The sequence below is a fragment of the Rhipicephalus microplus genome, chromosome X (genome assembly GCF_043290135.1).
Source record: "Rhipicephalus microplus isolate Deutch F79 chromosome X, USDA_Rmic, whole genome shotgun sequence".
Lineage (NCBI taxonomy): Eukaryota > Metazoa > Arthropoda > Arachnida > Ixodida > Ixodidae > Rhipicephalus > Rhipicephalus microplus.
In genome coordinates this window covers 85,397,600-85,423,552 of record NC_134710.1, presented here as the reverse complement: position 1 = coordinate 85,423,552, position 25,953 = coordinate 85,397,600, and the positions used below count along the sequence as shown (strand labels likewise).

Here is a 25,953-nt window from a genome sequence, read left to right as displayed (position 1 = left end):
GATGCAAGCCCTGCGGCGCATCGAAGTGAAGCCTACATGGTACTGTCCTACAAAAACGGAGTCAAATAGACAGTGTTTATTCACGCAAAAGGTAAAGTGCCTCTAACGAAGGCAATCAGCCTCGCAAAATTAGACCTTCTAGGAGCAACGCCATTTGTGAGAATGTGTAGTTAGATCAAAAGTAACCTGAAACGAAAATTTGACCTGGTTAAGCCTTGGATGGATGCTACAATCGTGTTAAACTGGTAAGAAAAGAAGGAAGGCGTGAACCACTTGTTCAACATCGACTACAAAAAATAATAAAATTGTCAGCAGAGAGTCAATGGGCATACGTGAGCTGTAATAAAAACCAGAGGGCTCACCGTGGAACAACTTTCATCAGCAGAAATTTGGTGGAGAGGACCGGAATGGTTACAGAAGAAAAGATATCCAAGTTAAAAATAGCTAGGTGCTAATGAAAAAAAAACAAGAAAAAGTAGGAATACTTGTTGAATATACGAGTGAACAAGACGCAGACGCAAAAACGAGGAATCGAAATTGAAAAGTTTGGCACTTACTCAAAGATGTTGCGGGTAACCGCTTGGATGATTCGCTTCTACAGCAATGTTTACCGTGGCAAATTATATGGTCCTCTAAGAGATGAAGAGATCGAGGCCGCGGAAAACCGTAATATTTAAGAAGAACAAAATGTGGAGTTTACCAAAGAAATGAAGAAAGTCGGAGCATATAAGACAATAAGGGGTTGTCAGGTATTTACAGATGAACAAGGCATACTGAGACTAAAAGGACCGCTTCGAGAGAAAACTATGACATTTAACGAAAAACATTCTATAGTAATACATAGAAAAAATTATTTTACAAGAATACTGATTACACATGTGCATGATTAAACATTTCATGGCGGAGTGCAAGAAACACTAGCCCGATTAAGAACAAAGTTTTGGATACTCAGAGGACGACAGGAAGTAAATGATATCATTAGAACATGCCTTATATATGCAGAAGGTATAATTCCAGACCACTGTCACAAGAAATACCTCCAATGCTTGCCGACCGAGTAACGAGGACTACACATTTTAAAATTGTTGGAATAGATTTCACACGCTCTCTGCAAGTAGCGAAAACAAAAAAAGAGGTCATGAATGTTTACATATAATTCTTTACAAGCGCAGTTATGAGAGCTGTGCACTTGGAAACAGCTAAAGACGTTTTAGCTGAAAGATTTCTGCAGATTTTTCGAAGCTATATTGCAATAACAGGGATGTGCTCACTCATCTACAGCGACAATGTGAAGGCTTTCAAGAAAGCTAACAAAGAATAGAACGTAATCACGACGCTACAACGTGAAACTAAGAGGAGCTTTACTGCCAATCATCGTATCAGGTGGAAATTCATTTCCGAAAACGTGTCATGGTGGGGTGCATTTTATGAACGTCTAATAGTCATCTTCAAGTCATCTATGCAATAAGTGATCGCTCGACGTTTACTAAATATCGATGAGATGCATAACTTAGTCTGTGAAGTTGAAAGCATCATGAACAATCGACCACTTATGTAAATTCAGGAGGAACCGGACAAGCCCACTCCTTTGATCCCATCAGATTTGATTGGCAGAAAGCAAAAGATAGGAGCAGACGTAAATGAAGAATGGGACCACAACCTTCAACAGGTGTGGAGATTTCGTGAAGAAGTTACTAAAATATTGTAGAAGCAATGGAGCTCTGTGGGTAGGAAATAAATGAGGAGTGCATTGAGGAGTGCAATAAATGAGGAGTGCAAATGAGGAGTGCAAAAACCCGCAATGAAAAATAATCATTACAAACCTAAAAAAAGTGACATGATTTTACTAGAAGAAAGAAATCAAAATGCTTTTAGGAAAATATGCTTGGTAAAGGAAGTTTTTCCAGGGCAAGGTCAACTCCCCAGAGTGTGCGTTTTGAAGACTACTGACAGTAAGCTTCTACGAAAACCCACGAGATTGGTTTGTCCACTGGAAGGGTGGACACTTGAGGACCCGGGGTTATTTAGCAACAGGAAGATAAAGGAGAAGACGACGAAGAATCAGAAAATAAAGAAGGCATATTATCATTATATTGTTCACGTTCAAATCATCGAAATAAATAGTTCTAACTGACGTGGCTCATCGGTCGGTTCGTTCACAGCATTGAAAGCTTCGCGAAAAACCACGGGAATTTTAAATTTTTTTGAGTGAACAGCGCGACATGTGTTAGGTGTAATAGAGGGGAGAATGTGTCTTAAAGGTTACCTAACGTGCTCTCTATCACCTGCAGCAAAATATTACCTACAAGTTGAGCGGCAAGTGGTTAGAACTCCTAGAGTGGAAGACCATCGGCTGTTGCCCCCGTCCGGGTTCAATTGACCAGGCATTTTGCCAGGTTGGTTTGCTAGGGCCGCCTACCTCTCAAATATTGTAACATTGAGCTTGGCTGATATATTAACACGATAACGTTAAAAAGCTCGTTTCGAAAGAATTCCTGCATGACCGTCAGCGTTGGCGTCGTTTGTGGTCAGTGAAAAAATGTCTTTTCGGTCACCAGAAAATTGAGAGAGATGAAATAAAATAAATAATTAAATTTTCCTTTTCCGAGTGTGAAACGAATCCAGACCGTCCACGTAGCAAACAAGAGTTTTACCTCAAAGCCACGATAATCGGTGAAAGTGCTCGGAAAGAAAAAATGCTATATTATTTTAACGTGGTGGAAGGAGTCGCCTTTCGCATTATATTTCCACTATTGCAAGATCGATTATTATTGTTGTTCCAGTTGCTGGAATGGTAGCTTCCAGGATATTGTACTGAAAATTACCTTTTTTGGTGCCTTGTACTGCTGCTGGAAGGACAATAAAGGCGAGCTCGCGAAAAAGCTCTAAAAAGGTGCCAGTAAATCGAAACAAGTTTTTGCATTTCTTTATTATTACAGTTATATAAATTCAATATATACATTATACTGTCTGGTCGAAATGGTTGAAAGAAAAGTTATGTCACTCTTTCCACTTTTAAACATCTTCTTTTCTCTATTTGTCAGGATTATTAGTTTGAAAAAGGCCTAAAACTTTTTATATAAACATTTGTTGGCTAATCCCTTCAGTGGGTAGGAGCCATGGTTGAGGTACAGTGGCTAGAATAGGAAAGTGTGATGAACGCGCCGACTATCGTGTAACGCCTTGGGAGGAAACCACCAGATGGCGTTGCCACACGTTGGCACGCAGCAAGGGTCAAACCAAAAAGAATTATCGCTTAAGAAGAAGGTGAAGGAAGCTGAGACCAATATGTGGAGATTTGGCATGATTAAGAAGTTCGCACTAGAGATCTATCGAACTTTTAAGCAGAAAATAGCCAAGGAAAGGATATATGATAATACTCGGGGTAGTTCTCTACTGTGTGAGGCCAGGACGGGAGTATTGCGAACAAAGACATATCGGGCCAAATACGAAGTGGTAGACACGGTATGCAGTGCGTGTGGAGAGGAAGAAGAAACTGCCGAACACTTGATAATGTTCTGTAAAGGGCTTCACCCTGTAGTTCAGGTTGATGGCGCAGAGTTTTTCAAAGCACTGGGGTTTAGGGACAGTGAGGGCGAAATAGACTTTAAGCCGGTAGAATTAACTACAAGGAGGTTATCTCATTGGTGGCTAGAGTCAAGGCACGAGTGCAAATTGAACCTTTCGCTGCAAAGTACAAATCCTCGACCTCACTATTTAAGAAAAAAAATAAATCTAGTTTTTGGTTCATTAATTATTACGGCTTGGTGGCGCTAGCTACCGCCCGATCTAAAGGGTACAGCCACATCCATCCATCCATCCATCAATCCATCCATCCATCCATCCATCCATCCATCCATCCATCCATCCATCCATCCATCCATCCATCCATCCATCCATCCATCCATCCATCCATCCATCCATCCATCCATCCATCCATCCATCCATCCATCCATCCATCCATCCATTCACGTCGTTCGGTCGTTTGCGCGTGAGTTCGGTTCGGACTGTCACGGTGGATGGACGTGTTTTTTGAGCGCTCCCGATCGACTGCACAGATAAGTTGTTTTGCATGTTTTGAGCTTGTCTTTATAATTATAGGGCAGCAGTTAAAATCCCTGTAACACTAATTTTATTCTACGGCTTTTTCGGGAGTCAGTCACCAGGTAATTATTAGTTTGTGCGTATGTGTGTGTTTGATTGTTTTGTTTTTTGTTGTTTTTCTTTTTCTTTTGCCACCCCGTTGGGGAGGTGCACGTACATTGAACACGCAAAGTTTTGTAGTAGTGCTTAGACGTTTTCGTAGGGCTGGGCTCGAGTTTTGTAATTATCGAGTGCGACAAGTCATAGGGACAATTGGTGTCGGAAAGACATGGTTAAAAAGACTGTGAAGTGTTCAGAATGTGGGGTTGGTTTGAAAGTGCACCCAAGTGTAGAAGCGGAAGAAGAAGAGGCTGACGCGAAGCGTAGGCAATGTGAGGTTGAGAAAAAAATGAAGAAAACGATGGTTACCCAGAGTGACCTGCTGATTAGAATCACAGAGCTCGAGACTGCGTTGGCGACAGAGCAAGAGAAAACGAGGGCTATGGGAGAAAAGATGAAGTCCGCCGAGGAAGCACGAGCCAAGGTAAACAGAGGAGCAGCCTACAGAGAGAACAGTAGGAAACCGGCAACCAGAACTGCGGAGAAGAAAGAGCAAGCAAGTTTTGAAAAAAAAAAAACAGATTCAGCCGGTTCATTTGTCGCAAGGCCAAGCTTCAGCGAAGTAGTGGTGGGACTGGGAGGGGACAAAGCAGCCGGCGTCACAGGTGCAAGTAACCCCCAGGTGCAGGACATTCCAGCTGAAAAGTCAGAGCATGTGATCATCACCGGGGATTCGAATTTAAATCGATGCACAGAAGCCATCAAATAGAGGGTAAGAGGTGACAAGAGGGTTGCAGTAGGGGCGTTCCTAGGACGCAAGCTGGAAGCAATCATGAGGCAAGCGAGCGCAAAACTCAAAACTACAGCTGATAGACGAAACCTCGTGACAATTTCAGACGGTTTAAACTATGTCTTAAATGAAGATACAGCAGGACTAGCAGCCACACTGGCGAAAGGCGTCGATGACATGCGCGCCACTTCTCCTAAGGTGCAGGTAGTGATATGCACGATACCGGAGGTACCGGTGCGTGATAGCAACCTGCAAAGAGCGGTGGTCAACGCAAACCAAGAGATATGGCGGATGAGTCGAGAGAAAGGCTTTGAGGTGGTAGAAATAAACAGAGAGGTGCATAGGTGGGGGGGGGGGGGGGGGTTTCAACGAGACAGAATTCACTTCGATGGGCGGCTAGGTCATGAGGTGGGTTGGCGACTTGCAGGACGCGCAGTAGCTTTTTTGAGGGGCAAGCGGGTCCTGCGGAGTGCAGGATAGCTAGTAACGAGGAAAACAACCAGGGAGAGACTTCGACAGGTGATATGGATAGATACGATTCCAAAGTGAAACCAGTATCTAAGATAGGTAGAGTCCGGGGCAGAGATAGCCGTAGCCACGAGCGCCGAGCCAATTCAGACATAGGGTATATTAACATGCAGGGTGGTAAGAACAGGCTGAACTGGGAAGAGATAGAAGAACAGCCAAAGGAGGAGAGGCCTATGGTATACGGTTTTGTAGAAACACATCTCAGGGACATGGAACAACCTCCTAACAATGCGGACTACACGTGGGAATATTGTAATAGAGCAGAAGGCAGCAGAAAGGGGGGTGGTATTAAGCATTCATTCATAAAAGTACAGACTGGCAAGGGGTCAAGCAGGAGTGCAAGGAACATTTATGGCTAAAAGTGAAAGTGGCAGGGCAAATGACACTCCTTGGTTTCGTGTACTTGTGGATGGGAGCAAAGGTCAGAGAGGAAAACCAGGCAATGGTAGAGTGTATATCAAAGGGCATTGAGGAGTTAGGAGGAGAGTACGAGATAATCATACTAGGATATATAAATGCGCACATAGAAGATATAGATGGGTATACCGACCCGAGAGGCAGAATGATCATGTATATGTGTGAAAGGCATGATTTGATCATTTGCAACAGTACCGAGAAGTGTGAAGGGCAAATAACATGGGAGTTAAGAAGGCCGCAGTCGACGATAGATTACGCACTGATGTCACACATGATGTATGATAAGCTCAGGGGAATGCACATAGATGAAGGGGGCACCAGAAGTCTGGGTAGTGATCACAAACGTATCAAGCTAAGTTTTGGAAGAGCAGTGAAAGTGGGAAGGAGACAAGATGAGCAACTACAGGAAAATTTTTATTCAGAAAGGCAAATTGAAATAGCCACTAAACAAATTGAGAAAGTAATCACTGAGGATAATAAAACAGTGTGGACATACACGAATGTAATTAGACTGTTTGAGCTAGAGCTTGCTAAGGCACGTGACAAGTCACCCCGGAAAACAAGACACAAATTCGAAAGTTGGTGGGATGAGGAAGTTAAGAGAGCCATAGCAAAACGTCAGGAAGCCTCTAGAGAACACCGACATGCTAACCAGCGGGGTGAACAGACAGATGATGTTGAAAGAAAATGGGAAATCTTTCTAAGCTGTAGAGAAATGCATCTTTCTGATCAATGAAGAGATTAGAAGAAAGGGAGCCCAGTGGCTGGCAGAAGTACATAAAAAGATAGAAAGGTAGCTGCGAAATTTTGGAACCATCTAAACTCCCTAAGAAACGAGACGAGCCTAGAGTAGAGGTTTATAACTACAGCTCAAGATGCTAGGCTAGAAGGGGACGAAGCTATTGAATATATAAGAACAAGGGTGACAGAAAAATTTCAACAAAGAAGTGCTTTATGCACCACAATAGGCAAGGATCAATGAAGTGGCGCAATGACTCCATTTTCACAACAAGAGTGGGAAAGGGCTGAGAAAAGGGTTTTTAGTAGTACATCACCAGACCCAGATGGCATTGCAATAATGCTGATAAAGACATTAGGTCCGAAGTCTAAGCAGGCTTTCAGAGAGGCAGTGAGGAAAATAATAATCGATGGAGAAGTTCCCGATGGATGAAAACTTAGCAGGATGAGCATGATCTATAAAGGAAAGGGGGACAAATTTGACATAAACAACTACCGTCCTATAACAGTGACATCAGTGGTCTACAGGCTGGCGATGCAGATTTTAAAGAAAAGACTGCAGGCATAGATAGACGATGAGGGGGTGCGGGGGGAACTGCAGAATGAGTTTCGGAAACACAGGAAGTTCGAAGACAATCTGTTCTCCCTCACGCAGTGCATCGAAATAGCAGAAAAAGAACACAGGCCCTTGTGGCTAGCATTTTTGGATATAAAGGAAGCGTACGATAGCGTGGTTTAAGAGGAATTGTGGGGAATACTGGACACACTAGGCGTGGAAGATGTGGTCACTAATGTTTCAAAGGATATCTATAAAGGTAACAAGGTAATTATAAAGTGGGAAAACAGGTATCGAAGCCTGCAAAGGTAAAACGGGGGTTTAGGCAGGGGGTGTCCCTTGTCACCCTTATTATTCATGATGTACCTACAAGGATAAGAGGCCAAATTAGAGGGAAGTGGACTGGCTTCAACCTCTCTTTCGTCAAACAAGGAAAACTCATTGAACAGGCACTACCAGCATTGATGTACGCAGATGATATAGTGCAACAACAAGGAAGATTTGCATAGATTGGTGGAAATCTGCGGTAATGAGGGAGATAGGTTAGATTTCACATTCAGTAAGGAAAAATCAGCAGTCATAATTTTTAATGACAATGAAAGTAGTGAGCTTAGAATACAGGAGGTCACGCTAGAGATAACAGATAAATACAAATATCTGGGCGTATGGATAAGCAATGGGACCGAGTATCTGAGGGAACACGAAATATACGGGACGAGTAAAGGTAACAGGAATGCAGCAGTCATGAAAAATAGGGCACTGTGGAATTACAATAGGTATGATGTTGTGAGAGGAATATGGAGAGGGGTCATGGTTCCTGGGCTGACGTTCGGCAATGTGGTCTTGTGCATGAGATCAGAGGTTCAAGCAAGATTAGAAATTAAGCAACGTGGAATAGGTAGGCTTGCCTTAGGAGCTCACGGGACTGCACCAAATCAGGGAGTACAAGGTGATATGGGATGGACATCATTTGAGGGTAGGGAAGCTAGCAGCATGATAAAGTTTGAGAAGCAATTGAGAAAAATGGGGGAGGAGCGTTGGGCTAGGAAGGTATTTAGCTACTTGTACATGAAGAATGTCGATACAAAATGGCGGAAGCGAACCAGAAAATTGACTGGTAAATACTTGGAAAACAGCAGGGGCCAAACCAAAAAGAATTATCGGTTAGGAAGAAGGTGAAGGAAGCTGAGACCGATATGTGGAGAATCGACATGATTATGAAGTCCGCACTAAAGATCTATCAAATGTTTAAGCAGAAAATTGCCAAGGAAAGGATCTATGATAATACTCGGGGTAGTTCTCTACTGTTTGAGGCCAGAAAGGGTGTATTGCGAACCAAGACATATCGGGCCAAATACGAATGGGTCAACACGGTGTGCAGTGCGTGTGGAGAGGAAGAAGAAACTGCCGAACACTTGATAATGTTCTGTAAAGGGCTTCACCCTATAGTTCAGGGTGATGACGCAGAGGTTTTCAAAGCACTGGTGTTTCGAGACAGTGAGGGCAAAATAGACTTTAAGCGGGTAGAATTAACTAGAAGGAGACTATCTGATTGGTGGCTAAAGTCAAGGCACGAGTGAAAATTAATTCCTTCTCTGCAAAGTAGGAATCCTCAACCTCACTATTTAAAGGCAACAAAATAAATCTAGCTTTTGGTTCATTAAGAATTACGGCTTGATGGCGCTAGCCACCACCATATCTAATAGGTACAGCCATATGCACCCATCCATTCATCCATCGTCACCCAAGGTGGCGATGCGCTGCGCAGAGACGGCAGTCAACCACACGCACGAGCAATGTGGAACATTAAAATATAATTTTTACTTGTGCGTGATCTCAAATGGTGACCGAGAAAGAATGTTAATTAGCTTCTGGAAAACAGGATGCCTACGCGGGTGCACGACTGATCGGAAATATCGTCAGGTCGACAGGATGCCGAAAGTGAGCGCGTGACGGCACTGAAACATTTTATCAATGTGAAGTGGTAGAAGAATGTAACGATGAACTCAGTTGTGAGCCATTGCTTACAACACTTTCCACGGTGAACCATCATTTTCTCAAGCACTAATCTGTAAATAAAGCCCCATCAATCAAAACGTCATACTCAGAGACGAGAACCACGAGCGGTATCTGAACGAAATCCTTTTATTTTCTGCACACAGGTCATACAACACATTTCCGAGTAGTGACTCACTATTTGTTTACAACAATGTATTCTTAATCATTTGTTTCACGTCCTTTTTTATCCCCAAGAAATAAAGTTTTATAGCTAACAAGCGCCCCACAGAACATTGGGCTGCAAGCCTAGGTGATGCGCCTGAGCTTCAGGTACTTCGTCTTTTCACGGGAAGATGCTCGCTCCTTGTAGAGTACCTTTGTGTAAAAACGCAAATGAGTGAGCTGAAAAAACTTGTTTACTTGACTGGGGAGATTCGGACCATGCTGTGCGCAACCCAGTGTGACACCTTTTTTTTTTCAAGCAGGAAACAAGCTCTTCACAAACTGTGAAGCCCGTTGTAGCTAAAGCACTTTGAAAAAATTGATTTCAAAGGCGTCTACAAATGCGAAGAGCTTCTCCGAAAGGAGTCCATAGGAGTCCGCACAAGGGGGGCAAAGGGATCTGGCCACCTGGGAGGGGGGCGCTAAATCTGTTCTATACATTAACTAGGCAGTGGGGCACGCTTTTAGTTATCTAGGAGGGGGCGCAAAATCTGTCTCATACACTGATTTATAGGAAGGAGGCACCCTGCAATAAACCTTCGCCAATCCCCCCCTCCCCTCACCTGAACGGCAAGCACGCCTATGGGTGTACCCCTTTCAACGCGGACAATTTTGCCAATCGCAGTGTGCTCGAAGTGCCGGGAAATGTACCCCTCGCTGAAGTACAGCTCGCACGCAGCCGAGTTATCTTGAAGCAGCTTGTCAGCGCACGGGATCGCTCTCCGCCACTGCACTAACAGTGCTTCGTCCTTCGGAACGCCGAAAAATGCGTGCTTCTTTTTAGCTGCCTCATAGCCTGTACTGAACCCCGGGACGAAGCAATGACTTTGTTTTCGCGCCACGAGAGTGCATACAGAAGCATTGGTGTCAGAGTGCCACTGCAATTAAAAAAAAACGAGGATGAACGCGCACGACGAAACTTTCGGAAACGTGCAAACGACGTATGAACGATTGCGCGCGCCCCCGCGTGGCTCCTCCTCGGAGGCTTCAGTGCACTCCGTAGGTGCCGCTTGCCACTCATCCCACTTTTCTATTCCAGCCACTGTAATTGAGGCATCATCATCATCATCATCATCATCATCATCATCATCATCATCATCAACATCAACATCATCATCATCATCATCAATTACGGTAGGCTAAAGTTTAACTGTAGATCATGTTCTAAATTAGGTGCCTCGTCTTGGGACATTGTCACAGAAACATATTTGATGCAGTTTGTGATTTTACCCAAGACTTAGCGTATTCCAACATAATGCGTACACTTTATACACTTGAAAAAAAAAAACTTCCAGTGAAGTCATTTTTATTGTGAATAAATGAAGGTCATACATTCCAATTTTATCGGGAAAGGTAAACATCTGTCTGCTCAGTTCAAATTTTCACTTTTGTTAGGGTGATAGCACTTCTTTCCTTTTACTTTTTTCTCACTTCCTTTTCCTTTGACTTTGTAATTTTTTTCTTTGGTGATATGCTTTAGTAAAACGTTGACAAAAAGCAGTGTTGCTATCATACATGCACTTCTACAAGTTTTCCTAGCCAGTCCCTAGGAGAGGCTTGGCGCCAAAGTTGACAGGTCACAAACGAACACTATAGCCACTTGCACAGACAAGATGGAAGCCGTACGAACGCAGGCCGAATATAAGAATTTATTATTTCTATGTATGTCTCAGAGTACTCGGTCTTCGCATGCAGAAAATATGATCACCAGATTTTTTCGACGTGTGCCCCCTGTACACGTTCATTGCACAGGGCTGGTCTGACGACATCGCCCCTCTGTTGATTCTTCGTCGAGGGGGGATAGAAATTGTCAAACATTATCTTTTGGCATGTGACAGATATGCATATTGTCGCAGTTCAACGTAAGCAGATCACCGAGATGTTGAGTCCGAGAACCGACGGCATGTGTTTTTATGCAGGAGCCAAGAGCAAGAGACCTTACCAAAAGCACGTCGCCTGCTTCAGTGTCCCTTTTCAAGAGACTGTTGGCAGGCACATCGTCTTCGTTCTCTGTTTCGAGCGCAGCATTTGCCTCCCCTTGAAAGAGCATCACGCTGATGCTATAGCTGAGCCAGCGATTCGCGCATAAAGTAACTTTGTACAAGCGACGGTGCCTTGCAGAGTCAATCGCTGACGTATGGCTTAATGCGCACTATGTGCACCAGTTCAGGTCAGTGCTGGCGACGCATTGTACAGTTCGGGCTACCCGGGACGACTTCGTAGGTCACGTCACTTAGTCATTGTTGCACTCGATAAGGTTTGAAGCATCTTCCGAGCCACTTTTCGCATAGCCCCCGTCTTCGTACAGGCGTCCACACCCATACCCTGTCCCCGGCTTCGTACGTTACAGGTATATGACGTAGGTTATAGCGACATGCGTCGTACACTTGCTGTTGGTATATTCGCAGACGTCTGAGCTGCCTGGCTTCCTCTGCGTCTTGGGTAAACGCGTCAGCACACGTTTTTTTGTCATCCCATTCGTGTGGCAGCATCACGTCCAAGATCGTCCTTACTTCTCGTCCATGAACAAGGCTGAGGGGGGTCATCCGTGTGGTTTCTTGTTTAGCAGCATTGTATTGAAACGTTATGTAAGGGAGAATCTCGTCCCAGTTTTGGTGTTCGATGTCCTCATACATTGAAAGCATGTCTTCCAGAGTTTTGTTGAGTTGCTCGGTCAACCGGTTGGTTTGTGGATGGTAAGCTGTCGACTGGTGACGAATAGTACCGCTGAGCACCAACACATCTAAAAGCGCGGCTGCAAATGCGGTTCCGCGATCTGTTATAAAGATCGATGGCGCACCGTGTCTCAGCACAATATTATCTATGAATAACCGGGCCATCTCCTCTGCTATGCCTGTCTGGATGGCTTTTGTCTCGACGTAGCGAGTAAGGTTGTTGGTCGCCACTATAACCTAGCGGTTACCAACACTAGAGGTGAGAAGTGGACCCAAAAGGTCCATTTCGATCTGGTCAAATGGCGTTGTCGGGGTCTGGACAGGGTGTATCAAACCGGCTGGTTTTGTCGGAGGTGACTTGCTCCGCTGGCAATCGAGGCAGGTCCGAACATGATGCTTCATGGCAGTGGTGAGTCTAGGCCAGTAGTACCTTCCTCGAACTCTGCCCAGTGTGTGCGTGTAGCCTAAATGTCCAGATGTGACCTCGTTGTGGCACGCTTGCAATAACTCAGAACGAAGAGTGGTAGGGACGACAAGCAGTAGGTGGACCCGTCTGACGAGAAGTTCATTCTGTAAAGGACAATGTTTCGCCGACAGAATGACGATCGTCTTCTTGCAAAAGCATTGGGCGCATTCTGGCTTCGTCCTTCTAAATAATTAGTTAAACCAATTTTTTCAGGATCGTCATGCTGGTAATCTGTGACAGTTGACATGTCGAGGATTCCGAGGAACGCTGTCTCTTCATCAAAAGAAGCAGCCGACTCTATTGGTGATCGAGACAGACAGTCGGCGCCCGTGTGTTGTTCTCCCGACTTATACAACATCGTTATATCAAATTCCTGTAGTCTAAGGCTCCAGCGTGCGAATCGCCCGGAAGGATCTTTCAGACTTGTTAACCAACACAACGAATGGTGGTCAGTGATAACCTTGAATGAGCGGCCATACAAGCATGGGTGAAATTTCATAACTGCCCACATCACGGCGAGGCATTCCTTTTCAGTGGTCGAGTATTTTGCTTCTGTGCGTGACAGAGTGCTGCTTGCGTATAAGTGATCACTCTTTCCTCATCATCCTGGCGCTGCATGAGCACAGCTCTGAGGCCAACATTGCTGGCGTCAGTATGGAGCACTGTATGAGCTGTCTCATCAAAATGGGCAAGCACGGGGGTCTTTGGAGACGTTGCCGCAAGTCATTGAAAGCAGCTTCCTGTTCGTCACCCCAAACAAATGCAACGTCATTTCTCGTGAGACGAGTTAAAGGCGACGCAATGCGCCCAAAATCTGGAATAAACCGCCGATAATATGCACATATACACAGAAAATGTCTGACTGCCTTTTTATTTGACGGTGTTGGAAACTGTGCGACGGCGGCAACTTTCTCGGCATCTGACCAACTCCTGCGTAACTGACGACATGGCCAAGAAACTGTAGTTCCTCAAAGCAGAAGTGACATTTCTCCGGCTTGAGCGTCCGGCCTGTGGCCCGTATAGCGTGCAAGACCACCTGTAATCTTTCAAGGTGTTCGTCAAACTTTGTAGAAAACACAATGACGTCGTCATGGTATACCAGGCAGGTTCTTCATTCAAGCCCACAGAGAACGGTATCCATGAGATGCTGGAAAGTAGCAGCCGCGGAGCACAAGCGAAATAGTAAAACAATAAATTCTTACAGTCCGTCTGACGTTACGAAAACCGTTTTTTTCACGATCCCTGGGGTCGACTTCAATTTGCCGATATCCGCTCTTTAAGACCATGGAAGAGAAGTAACGTGCGCTTCGAAGCCTTTCGATCGAATCGTCTATGCGGTGAAGCGGGTACACATCTTTTTATTGTAACCTGATTTAGCTTTCGATAGTCCACACAGAAAAGCAGGCTGCCGTCTTTCTTCTTGACTAGAAGAACAGGTGATGCCCAAGGGCTTGTCGACGGTTGAACGACGTCGTATTCAAGCATTTTTGTTATCTGCTGGTCTATCACTTCTCGTTTTTTTTGAAGCCACACGGTACGGATTTTGATGAATTGGTCTAGCCGTGTCTCCTGTGATGATTCGGTGCTTGGTCAAGGACGTCCGGCCAACTTTTGAGGTCGACGCAAAACAGTTGTGGAACTCGGCTAGCAGCACAAGCAGGCGTTCTCGCTATTGCTCAGTTGAAGTAGGGCTGACGTCGAGGTGAGATGCTAGGTCAAGTGGGTCTTGTGTAGGTGTTGTTTCGAGTGCTGAAAAGCAGTCACAAACATCAGTGATCTCGTCAAAATATGCCAAAGTTGTGCCTTTTGGAAGGTGCCGTCGCTCGGAGGTGAAATTGGTGAACAGCAAGTTCGTTCGGCCATCGGTGACATTGACTATTCCTCTTGCTACTGAAATCCCGTGAGTGAAAAGCAGTGAGGTTAGTTGATCGGCAACTCCTTCACCGTCGAACGGTACGTCACATGCTACTGAAACGAGAATACATAATCGAGGTAGCACGACTATATTGTGGCCTTTGAGACGAAAGGATTTGTGCTCTGGTCATGAAGAATCAGTCAGACGAGCACTCTCGTAAAACGAAACTACGCGGTCCGGGATGTTGATTTTTGTGCCATGCTCCCAGAGAAAGTCCATTCCTATAATTAAATTTTTGCAGAACTCTGAGAGAATGATGAAAGTCGCGACGAAAGAAGAATCTCCTATCCTGATTCTTGCTGTGCATTTCAGTAGGGAGCAGCACTTGACTACCCGCTGTTTTTATATGTGGTGCTGTCCACGGCGTTTTTACTTTTCTAAGATGATCGGCTAGCTTCTGTCTTATTATGAAAAATTAACACCCGTATCGACTAAGGCTGTCAGTTGCTCCCCAAGAATAATTACACTGAAGTCGGCGCTCACCATTTCGTCATTGTTAATATTCGTTGGCGTCGAGTGATTCTGAAGCGGCAGTACTGGAGAATTTTTATCGTCTTGTGGTCGGGCTGCGATCTTATCCCGAGAGGTCGTCGCCTTTAGTTTCCCCGGTAAAGGCTGGGCGACCTTGTTCCCTGAAGGTCAGCAAAAGTACGTTGATTCGGTGACGATATCTGAGCAGGGGATGGAGAGCGTGACCTGTGGGCGGAATCGGGCTGGCGATTAGAAAGGGACTCGTGATAGGGAGACCATGTTGTTGGACGTCCTCGAAAACCAGGGTCTTCATGGCGAACAATGTAGTCGGCGTTGGCACGGCGACCGTCGTACCCGGGCCGAGACGGGCGAAGCGATGTGTCGCGGTACCAACAATAGCGAGCTATATGGCCGGCACCACCACAATTCAAGCAGAGAGGGCGCCGATCGACAGTGCGCCAAGCGTCCGTGCTGCTAAATTGTGGGCATCTCATGTCCTCTTTTGGTGGTGAGTAAGGCGCGGCAAGTGCTGGCTGGTGGCATGAAGACATTGGAGACTTGGGCCGACGTCTGAAAGCCTCCTGCAAAGGCTGCGACGAAGGTGCGGCTGTAGATGGCTAGTAGTATGATGTAATATGCGGGACTGGTAGTGGGCGGCGGACACCGTCGGCGAAACTCGTTTGACGCAGCTCGCGACCGAGATCAGCTGCTGAAAAAACGTGCCTAATTTCGTCACGACCGACTGCGGCAACGGTGGTCACTGGTTGAGTCCAAAGCTTCTGAATTTTTTCTCGGACAATATCTCTGATCAGGTCACGTAGGGAGCCCTGATTGTCCAGAGTCAGTGAAGTGGCGTTGATTGGGGTGTTAGTGTATGAGCGATCACATTGCCTCGATCTTTGGTGCAGAGCACGCTCAATGGCAGTGGCTTCTCTCATAAAATCGGCCACGGTAGTTGGGGCATCGTGCACAAGTCCGGCGAACTGTTGTTCTTTCACGCCGCGCATAACGTAGCGCAACTTCTTTTCCTCGGACATATTGGGATCAGCCCAAAGACATAGGCGCGTCACGTCTTCAGCAAACATTGCCACAGTTTCGTTAGGTTTTTGAAGCCTTAACTCAAGCTACTGCTGAGCCCTCTCTCGACGGTCGACGCTAGCAAAAGTGTCAATCAGCTGCTGACGAAACTCATCCCATGTCTATATACGGCCTTCTTGATTCTCAAGCCACGTGTGGGCGCTGTCATCGAGAGTGAAGTACGTGCGGGCGAGCTTCTGTTGTGCATTCCACTGGTTGAATTCGGCAATGCGTTCGTAATGCTCAAGCCAATCTTCAACATCTTCATGTGGGGCACCACTGAAGCGATCAGGAGAACTGTGGTGGCTGTGGATCCACTGTAGATTTCTTTCAATATCTTTATGTAGGGCTCGTCGATGCTCCGATTCTGCAGTGCCTGGAATATTGCTGATGTATCGACTGAGTCATACGCCTCCTCGTAATCTATTAGAGCTATGTATAGGAGTTGGTTGTATTCCACGCATTTCTCTATTACCTGATTAATAGTATGAATTTGATCTACGGTGAACAGGGGCCTGAACAAAACTCTGCTTGGTCCATTAGTTGATGGAATTCCAATGTCACTTTAATTTTATTAGCTCTGAATTTTGCAAACAGTTTGTAGAGCACGGATCGTAAGCTGATCGGCCTGTAATTTTTCAACTCCTTGACTCCTTCTTTCTTGTGGATTAATATGATGATAGTGTTCTCCCAAGATTCAGGTACCCTTCCAGTTAAGAGGCACTTCATAAATAAGGTGACCAGTTTTTCTAACACAACTTTTCCGCCATCTTTCAGCAGGTCGGTTGTTACCTTTCTCACTAGTGGTTCTGCTTCTTTGCATTTCTTCTAGGGCTTTTCTTACTTCCCCCGTCGTTACTGGTAGGATGTCGAATTCCTCTGGGCCAGTATTGCTTCATACGATATCATTCTGGTTTTTTTCGGTTTCTGTACAGCTTTCTATAGAACTCCGCCGACACCTCAACTATCTTATTCATATTAGTTATGGCATTGCATTCCTTGTCCCTCAATGCATAGATCCGATTTTTGCCCATGAACACGTTTGCATTCGCAGCTATTAGACTGCTGCCTCTTTTCACAGCCTGCTCAGTTATCTCCATATTCTACCTTCTGATGTCGCTACCTTACGGGAAGACGAAAGGGAACAAACTGGGGTTAAGGATTAGGGCAAGCCATAGTGGAAATCAAGAAAAAAAATGGACATGGGCCGAGTACGTAGCACGTAGGCAGTAAATACGCTGGTCATTAAGGGTAACTGACTGGATTCCCAGAGAAGGCAAGCGGGTGAGGGGGAGACAGAAATTAGGACGGCAGATGAGATTAAAAAGTTCACAGGTATAACTTGGAAACAGAAAGCTCAAGACCGACTCGATTGGCGGGTCTTGGGAGGGGCCTTTGGCCTGCAGTTGGTGTAGTCAGGCTGACGATTACTACGAGAATCGTTTGGGGAATGAAGAAGTTAGCATATTAAGCTGAGCGAGAGGGTATCCTTTTATCTTGAAGTTATGGTTTGTGCGAGGAAGTAAAGCTGCTGATGTTTTGAAGATTCAGTGATAAAGTTTGCGAAGTTTTTTATATAATTGTTTTTCCTGAGTCTAGCGCAAAAGCTTCTTGTGCATATAGAGTTCTGGGCTTTAACGAACGCCGATCTGCTCGCAGGTGGGGTCGCAAGAAGTCATTTCTTCTGACCATCGCAGTAAGCTTGGTGGGAGGAATAGGGGCTGCCTTCCCTGTCACCTACGAGGGCTACATCGCCTGGAGGGGCGTTGTGGGCATGACGTATCCGGCCATCTTCCAGACACCGTTCATCATGAGTGAGAGAAAACTCACTCACAAGGACCAACCTCTCCGTAGCTGAAACGGCTGTTCAATCACGCCTCATGCTCTTGCAGCAATATTTATTGCATTTCGTATTCTTGTTGCCGAGAGTTAGCTGTGGCACCATAAGAATCACTTTGTCGTATGATGTTAAAATTTCCTTAAAGAAAAACCTACTCGCCTTTCAAAAAATACTCAATGGTAAGAACATACGCGTTATTTCCCTTGCAAGCTATATGCTTCGTAGTCTTCGTCAAGAGATCTTTTGTTATCGCGCGTTTAACTATATGATGAAAAAAAAAATTGGACTTTTCGTGGCACTCTTGACTATCCATTGAAAGAAAAAGTGATCGTGGGAGGTTCACTTGGTTCTCATAACTGTAGAACATTTTTTATGTGACACTCGAACTACAGAGTAATACCTGTTTTCAAAATAATCATGCGCATAGTGGCACGGAAACTCTCAAAAAAGTACGTAACAAAGACACTCTACTGACATAACTGAGTGGTGACTGGTGGAAATACATAAGCGCGCTCGAGCGCTTACGATAAGAACCAATAAATATGTGGTATCGTTGCGCAATACGACTTGAACGTATTAAGCTTGGAGGAAAGGAGCAAAAATATATAACAGTCTTGCCCCGCCCCTCACTCCATAAGACTAAAGGGCCCGACACCTACACCCTCTCCTATCTCTCTTGTGTGCAATTCTATATAGATGGGCATTTTGTTTCGCTCTTTCGTTGTTTATAACCATTGCTGGCATCCTTTGCGCCATCGATTTCCGTGAAAAGGAACTGTAAAGTATGAGCGATTTTTTCGAGCAATATACGTCCACTGTGCTCTGCAGGCAAGGGGGGCGCTGCGAGCGCACGGAGCGAGTGGTCACGCTTCACATCGGCTCCGTAGTAAATGCTAATTTTCGGTGGACCATCGACCCCTACAGGACTAATTTGGGTACGTGAGTGATCAACTCGGTGAGTGGACCACGTCATTACCAAATTTGGGCCATTTCACCTAATTTTGGGAGTTTTAGAGCGATTTCATGTGCGAAGCGGGCGAGGCCCCGCTATGCCTAACGACGGCTACCTTCGCTCGGACCATGTGCTCGGTCGGCGCGGCACTTGGGGCGGCCTTGGAGGCCTCTCCAGAGCTCGCCAGGCTTCGGAACGACGAGAACGACCAACACTACGAAGAATTCCAAGCAATGGACACCTCGGCCGCGGATATAAGTGCGGATTCTGCTCGCAAGAGGCGGCATGGTCAGCTAGGCCTAATCGCCGTGAAGAAGAAAGCCGCCGAACAACCAACCGGATCGCGACTCGACGCCAGCGGGGACTGCTCGACGACGATCGCGACGGTTTTCCGACCGCCACCGGCATCGGACAGTGTGTTACCGCGGTGAACAGTGACTGTGACCCGCTTGAATCGTGTGCGGGTTGGACTGTAGTGGCCTCTCGACGCGAGAAGAAACGGCAAAAAACGGGCAGCTCATCGCAGCGGGATACCCTAACCACAGGTGAGCCGAGCAAGTCTCTCTCGGCTTCGAACGCTAAGTTGAAGGAGGAGCGTAGGTGCGAACAGAAAGCGCAGTACGTTGCCAAAGTGAACGCTAATATGGCAAAGTCAGCCCGCATGCCTACTTTCGCCAAGAAAGACGAGCACCGCGTGGTTGTTAGGCCTCGCGGGGGACTCGTAGTGAGTGCCACCAAAATGACCACGCTGCGCACAGCCATCATAACAGCGGCTAACATTAAGATCGAAGAAGCGGAGGACGATTCGTTTGCGCCGAACGCCGCCCAGAACATTATAGTGCTGAGCACTCCTAGCGAAGCAAGATCTTTTCGCTACGGATCGATCCGTAATATCACGGTGGAGGAATGCACGTATGAAACGTTTGCGTATAAGAGCACCCCAGACAACACCTCACGGGGTGTAATAAGTGGAGTGGGCAGAGAGAAACCCGAGGAACCGATCACTCGGTTCCTAGTGAACAAGCATAACCCCACCGTTATGGCCGCACACCGGCTTGGAAATTCTGAGTCAGTGGTAATTCTATTTGAAGGAAACAAAGTACCGTGCTACGTAAAGTATGGCGGCTTTGTCTCGAAGTGTACGCTGTACAGGCAGCACCGTGAGGTCCGCACTACATGCGGCAAGATAGGGCACAGGAAAGATGTGTGTCCAACTCCGAACGGTAGGGTGTGCTTCGCTTGCGGTAGAAACAACCCAGGAGAAGACCATGCAGAATACTGCAAACCAAGATGCAAGTTCTGCGGCGGCTCCCACGTCACGGGCGCGGGCACATGCAAGAACAAATTCAAAACGCCGCTACAAATCAAGCAGCGGCAGAGGATAAAACAGAACACCGAAACTATAACCGAGATGGCGCCCGCGAAAGCGCCCGGGGAGGCTGCGCTTTCCAGAAGATTCGACTTCCCGGAGCCGGGAGCCAGCGGCACACGTCACGAACAGAACGGCGTGGCGAGCCGTGATAGGAGCAGAGCGGAACCGGAGGACGTGAAGTGGGCTGACGTCACCTCCGGAAGACCGAAAGAAGCGCGCCCGCCAAGACCGGCGCCGCAGGTGCAAGCGCATCTGAGCGTGACAAACAAGTCTGACGTCAATCGCGCGGCGATGACGCAAAAGAGCTCTGCCCTGAGCAGAGCAGCAGCTGCAACGCTGGAGGAGCCTGGCAATATGCCAAGCGGCGGCGGCTGCAGCGAACAATGCAAGAAAGAGACGCGGGAGTTGAAAGATACCGTTCAGAAAATGGAGAAGGCGATGGAGGAACTCCAGACGGCGATGGCGACGACGCAACTCACCATCAAACAACAACGAGGCGTCATCGACGAACAACGAGACGCCATTAGAAGGCTTCAAAAGGGGGGATAAAGGAACGAAGCCAACAACAAGATTGCGACAGACGCCGATGAGGATGACAACGGAACCCCAACGAACATCGCGGGCAACCGCTTTGTCAACACTGCAACCCCTAAGACCTACCAATTCACCGCCAGAGCGAAGACTCCGTCAAGGGCATCCATGGTTGCGGTGGCAAGAGGGTTGGAAGCACATCCCGAAGAGGAATTAGAAAGCGAAAGCAACGAGGAAGAAGATGATAGCGCCTCGGTCATCTCGGTGGCAACTACAAACAACGGAGACAGGACCAAACCTCTCGGCTACAGGAGCTTCAGTAAGAAGATCGGTCGGAACGCGAGAGCTATAAAGAAATGGGGCAAGAGCTTTGAGGGCCTCGAGCAGAGAATCCTCACGAAATGCACCCAAGTCATCCAACAACAACTTGCGCAAACGATTCATCTCCAAATCAAGCAAGCGATAGAGAGGGCCCTGAGCCCCGAGAAGCTGCAGCCGCTAATTGGTGAAGCGGTGCATCAATATTGCCAAACACAAAAGGCTCTCCCTCATAATGGACAGCAACAATAAGATCAAGATCTGGCACTGGAACGCCAACGGGTTCCGGTGCCGAAAAGCAATCCTACAACAGTACTTGAGATCGCTGGCACCGACGGCTCACCCGGACGTGATAGCGGTCCAAGAAACCCACACCGAAGACACGCCGACGCTGCCAGGGTATCGGACACACGCCTGCTTCCCGTCCGCTCGCACATGCGGGAAGGGTGCGGCGCAGGGCGTGTGCACGTTCATCCGGAAAGGCATCGCCCACGTGAAACACCAACAGTTCCTGGGCAGCAGGGACACCGCCATCGAGCTGTGCGTCACCGAGCTAGCGATTAGCGGCAAAGGACGAGGAGCCCGGGGTGGAAGAAAGAAGAGGACATCGACCACCGTCTTCATCGATAACACCTATAGCAATCCAAGACATGGAAAGCAGAAATTCAAAACTCTTTTCCATAAGATCAAGAGCGCCACATCACAAGCACAGAAAGACCTGGCCAAAAGAGGAGACGCTGCCGCGGTAATATGCGGCGATTTCAACGCCCAACATCGAGAGCTCGGCTACACGACCACCACGTCCAAGGGAAGGAACCTTCTCGAAGATGCCGGCGAAGCCGAGTTCACGTTACTGATCAATCCAGCCCATCCATCAAGGATCGGAACATCGGTTGCCCGGGATACAAATCCGGACCTCACCTTTGCGATGCTGCCCGAAGGTAGCACCGCGAAGTGGAGGAATACGGGAATAAACCTGGGCAGCGATCGTTTCATCATCGAAATTGAATTACCGCTGGCTCATCTCAACGGAAACCCGAACTGCGGCAAAACATCAAAGCACAAACTCGTCGACTGGAACAAGTTCCGAAACACAGAACTTGGCGAAGTCGACAATATCGACGAGTGGTCAGCGAAGCTGCTGGCGGCAACAGTAGGGGCCACCGAAGAGATCGATGCATCCGAAGAAATCGAAACCATGGACCCAAGACTAGCCCACCTCCTCGAAGCCAGGCGCTCGCTCCAAAAGCGTTGGCGGCGGCAACGTCACAACAGAAAGCTACGAAAGAAGATCGCAGAACTCGGCCGAGAGATCGAGCGACACAGCAGGCAGCTCTGCTCACAGCAGTGGTTTGCACTCTGCAGCCAGGCTGATGGACAGCTTCACCGCGGCGGCACTTGGAAACTCCTCAGGCAACTGATGGATGAGACCAAGAGCTGCGAATACCAACGTACACGCATGGCCCAAATCCTACACACCACTGCTCGTCAACTGGGCGAAGAAGAGATGTTCAAGCGACTCAACGAGCGCTACCTCCCCACCACCAGTGACGAAGATCACCCAGACTACGCCGGCCAGCCGAACCTCCACCTCGACCGAGATCTAGAGGAATGGGAAGTGAGGCAGGCGGCGCAGGACCTGAACTGTCGTTCGGCCGCCGGACCCGACAGAGTTGCTAACAAAGCTCTACGCAACCTGAGCGACTCAGCCATCACATCACTGACACGCTACTACAACGAATGCTGGCGTAACGGCAAGCTGCCCAAGGCCTGGAAGACAGCAGACAATCCTGCTGCCAAAACCAAACAAGCCACCGGGTATAGAGGGCCTGCGTCCCATCTCGCTCACGTCCTGCATAGGCAAGGTCCTGGAGCACGTTCTTAACACCCGGTGGAACCGTTACACGGAAGCGCACCATGTCTACCCGGACTCAATGCTTGGCTTCCGGACCAAGTTGGGAACGCAAGACGCCATGCTCCTGATCCAACGAGAAGTCCTTGACCCACCGGGCGGGACTCCAAAGAATGACAACCGAGCGATCTTGGGCCGGGACCTGCAGAGTGCCTTCGACAACGTTAGACACTCGTCGGTCCTGGCTCAGGTGTCCCGCCTGGGGCTGGGCGCAAGATCGTACAACTACAGAGCCTTCTTCTCTCGCCGCACGGCCAGACTGGAGGTGGGAGGAACGAAGCTCGAAGAACGAGAGCTGGGCAGTGTCGGGACCCCACAGGACTCGGTCATCTCCCCGTTCCTGTTTAACATTGTCATGATTGAGGTGGCCAGGCGTCTGGAGGCGCTGGGCCCGGGGATACGACACTGCCTCTACGCCGACGACGTAACCATCTGGGCCACGGGTGGAAGCGACGGAGACATCGAGGCGGGTCTGCAGGCGGCGGTGGACGCCGTGGAGTCCGCACTCTCGGGCACGGGCTTGCGGTGTTCGCCACAAAAATCACAGCTACTCATCCTGCCACCACCTGGGAGGCACAGAAAGAAGGCAAGTCGAGAGGCGGCCGAGAACATCATCGTGCGCACCAGTGACGGTATGCAGATCCCGCACGTCCCGGGGCTTCGAGTCCTGGGGATGTTCGTGGACGGCACCCAAACCAACGCCACGGTGGTCAAGAACATCACAACCAAGATGGGCATCGCAGCGCGCCTGGTCAAGCGAATGTCGTCCCGCTACCGGGGCATGAAAGAGAGGGGGCTCCTGCATCTGCTGCAGGCTTTCGTTATAAGCCACGCGGCATATGCGGGGGCCTTTCACCGTTGGACCGGCGCGGAACGAGCCAAGATCGACGCTGCCATCCGGAAGGCTTACGCAGGGGCTCTTGGGCTCCTACCAGGCACAAAGACAACGGCCTTGCTGTCTCTGGGAACACACAACACGCTCTCGGAGATCAGGGAGGCCCAGAGAGCTTCGCAGTTGAGCCGCCTGAGCGACACAGCCGCGGGCAGAGGATTACTGGATCGGGTGGGATTATTACCTTCTGGAGAACGCCCGGGAGCAGAACCGGACGGGGAGCTAGAAGAACAAGTCCCCCTGAGCGATGAGGCAGCGAGGAAAATCATTGTCTACCCGCTGCCAAAGAACATGAACCCAGAAAGGGATGCGGGCAGGCGAGCGGCGAGAGCAGCGGCGCTGGCCCGTCAACATCAGAGAGACGAGGGCGCAGTCTACGTGGACGCCGCAAGATATCCGGGAAGAGGCAACGCCTTCGCAGCAGTGGTGGTCAGCGCTACTACCGGTAAACTACTAACAGCAAGCACCGTGCGCGCCCGAACAGCCGGCCAGGCAGAGGAGGCGGCGATAGCCCTGGCCACAGGTAGGCCGGGCACGCGCACGGTGCTAAGCGACTCAAAGCAGGCAATCAGGAATTTTGCCCGAGGCATGGTCTGGCGGGGCACTGAGTGGCTAGTGACGTCCATCGCGGCTTCGCGGGCTGCTCGCGGCGCCGCTACACGGCCAACCATCGCCCTCAAATGGTTCGCAGCCCACATGGGACAACTGGCTCCCGACATTGAGAACCGCAACGAGGAGGCGGACGCTGTGGCCCGTGATCTCATCACGTGCCAGACCGCAGCAGCCCGTCTCCCTGAAACCAGCGGTGAAGAACGAGAAGAAGACCTCGATCCCCTCACCGACTACGGAGGGATCCTGGCGGCCTACAGAGAGGCCAGGAGAGCCTTTGCGGCCCCGCATCGTGAACTGTCACGTGCGAAAGCAGTGAAGCTCCGACAACTGCAAACGGAATGCGTGCTAACACCAGCATTAGCCCGGCACGTATGCGCCGACATGTTTGTGGACGCTAAGTGTAGCGTGTGCGAACGTGAACTAGCCACCCTCCACCACATCATGTGGGGCGGGTGTAACAGTGGTGTGAACAATGGGAATGGGCAGTGCCAGGACGCCACGTATCCCAAAGAGGTGGGAGCATGGATACGCTCCCAAGACTCAAACACACAACGAAGGGCCATCCAGCGGCTTGAAGAGGCCCTGACAAAGCAGACGAGAAAGGGAACCGACGCCCCGGACAACGGGAGCGGAGGAGCCCGAGTATCTAACGCCTAGCCAGAGCACAACGTCCTCAAGATCTAGGGCCTGGGACTATAGGACTATTAGCCATAGTCTTTAGATAGGGAATACCCGCGCCCTTCGCGGCTGGTGACTTCCCGCACGCCGAATGCGCGAAAAATGTTGTTTCTCTCTCTCTCTCTCTGCAGGCAAGTAACAGTTCTCTTGTAGCAAGCAAGGGCGTAGCAATAATTTTTTTTCGGGGGATGAGGGAGGGGGAGAACAACCACACTATTTGTATGTCCGTATACATACACATACAAAACAACAATTTTGGCCCCGCCGCGGTGGCCTAGTGGCTAAGGTACTCGGCTGCTGACACGCAGGTCGCGGGATTGAATCCCGGCTGCCGCGGCTGCACTTCCGATGAAGGCGGAAAAGATGTAGGCCTGTGTGCTCTGATTTGGTCACGTTAAAGAAACCCAGGTGGTCGAAATTTCCAGAGCTCTTCACTATGGCGTCTCTCATAATCAAATGGTGGTATTGGGACGTTGAACCCCACAAATAAATCATCAATCAGATAATATTTTGTTATATATATATATATATATATATATATATATATATATATATATATATATATATATATATATATATATGTGTGTGTGTGTGTGTGTGTGTGTGTGTGTGTGTGTGTGTGTGTGTGTGTGTGTGTGTGTGTGTGTGTGTTACAATAGCCAACCATTTTATTTGAATACTAATCTGCAAAAAAAGGCCAACAAACGTGGAATTCAATACCAAATGTTTTGTTAATTACAAGCATAAAGGGTGTAGCGTAAAGTTTCTTAGAGGCCTAGTTGTAAAGAAAGACTTATTTAAACTTTTTGAGCAATGCGAGTGACGCCGTTAAAAGCCAGACGGCAGATTA

The 25,953-nt window shown here is 48.2% G+C and overlaps 1 protein-coding gene across 3 annotated transcripts in view; it reads left to right on the top strand.

Annotated features, from left to right (window-relative positions):
* LOC119176185 (beta-alanine transporter) overlaps positions 1-25,953 on the top strand; it is a 99,496-nt gene that overhangs the window by 60,545 nt on the left and 12,998 nt on the right. For all 3 annotated transcript variants that reach the window (XM_037427346.2, XM_075877247.1, XM_037427347.2), the window contains one exon: positions 17,656-17,810. In XM_037427346.2, the coding sequence (XP_037283243.2) occupies positions 17,656-17,810 (155 nt within the window). The remainder of the gene's footprint in view (positions 1-17,655; positions 17,811-25,953) is intronic.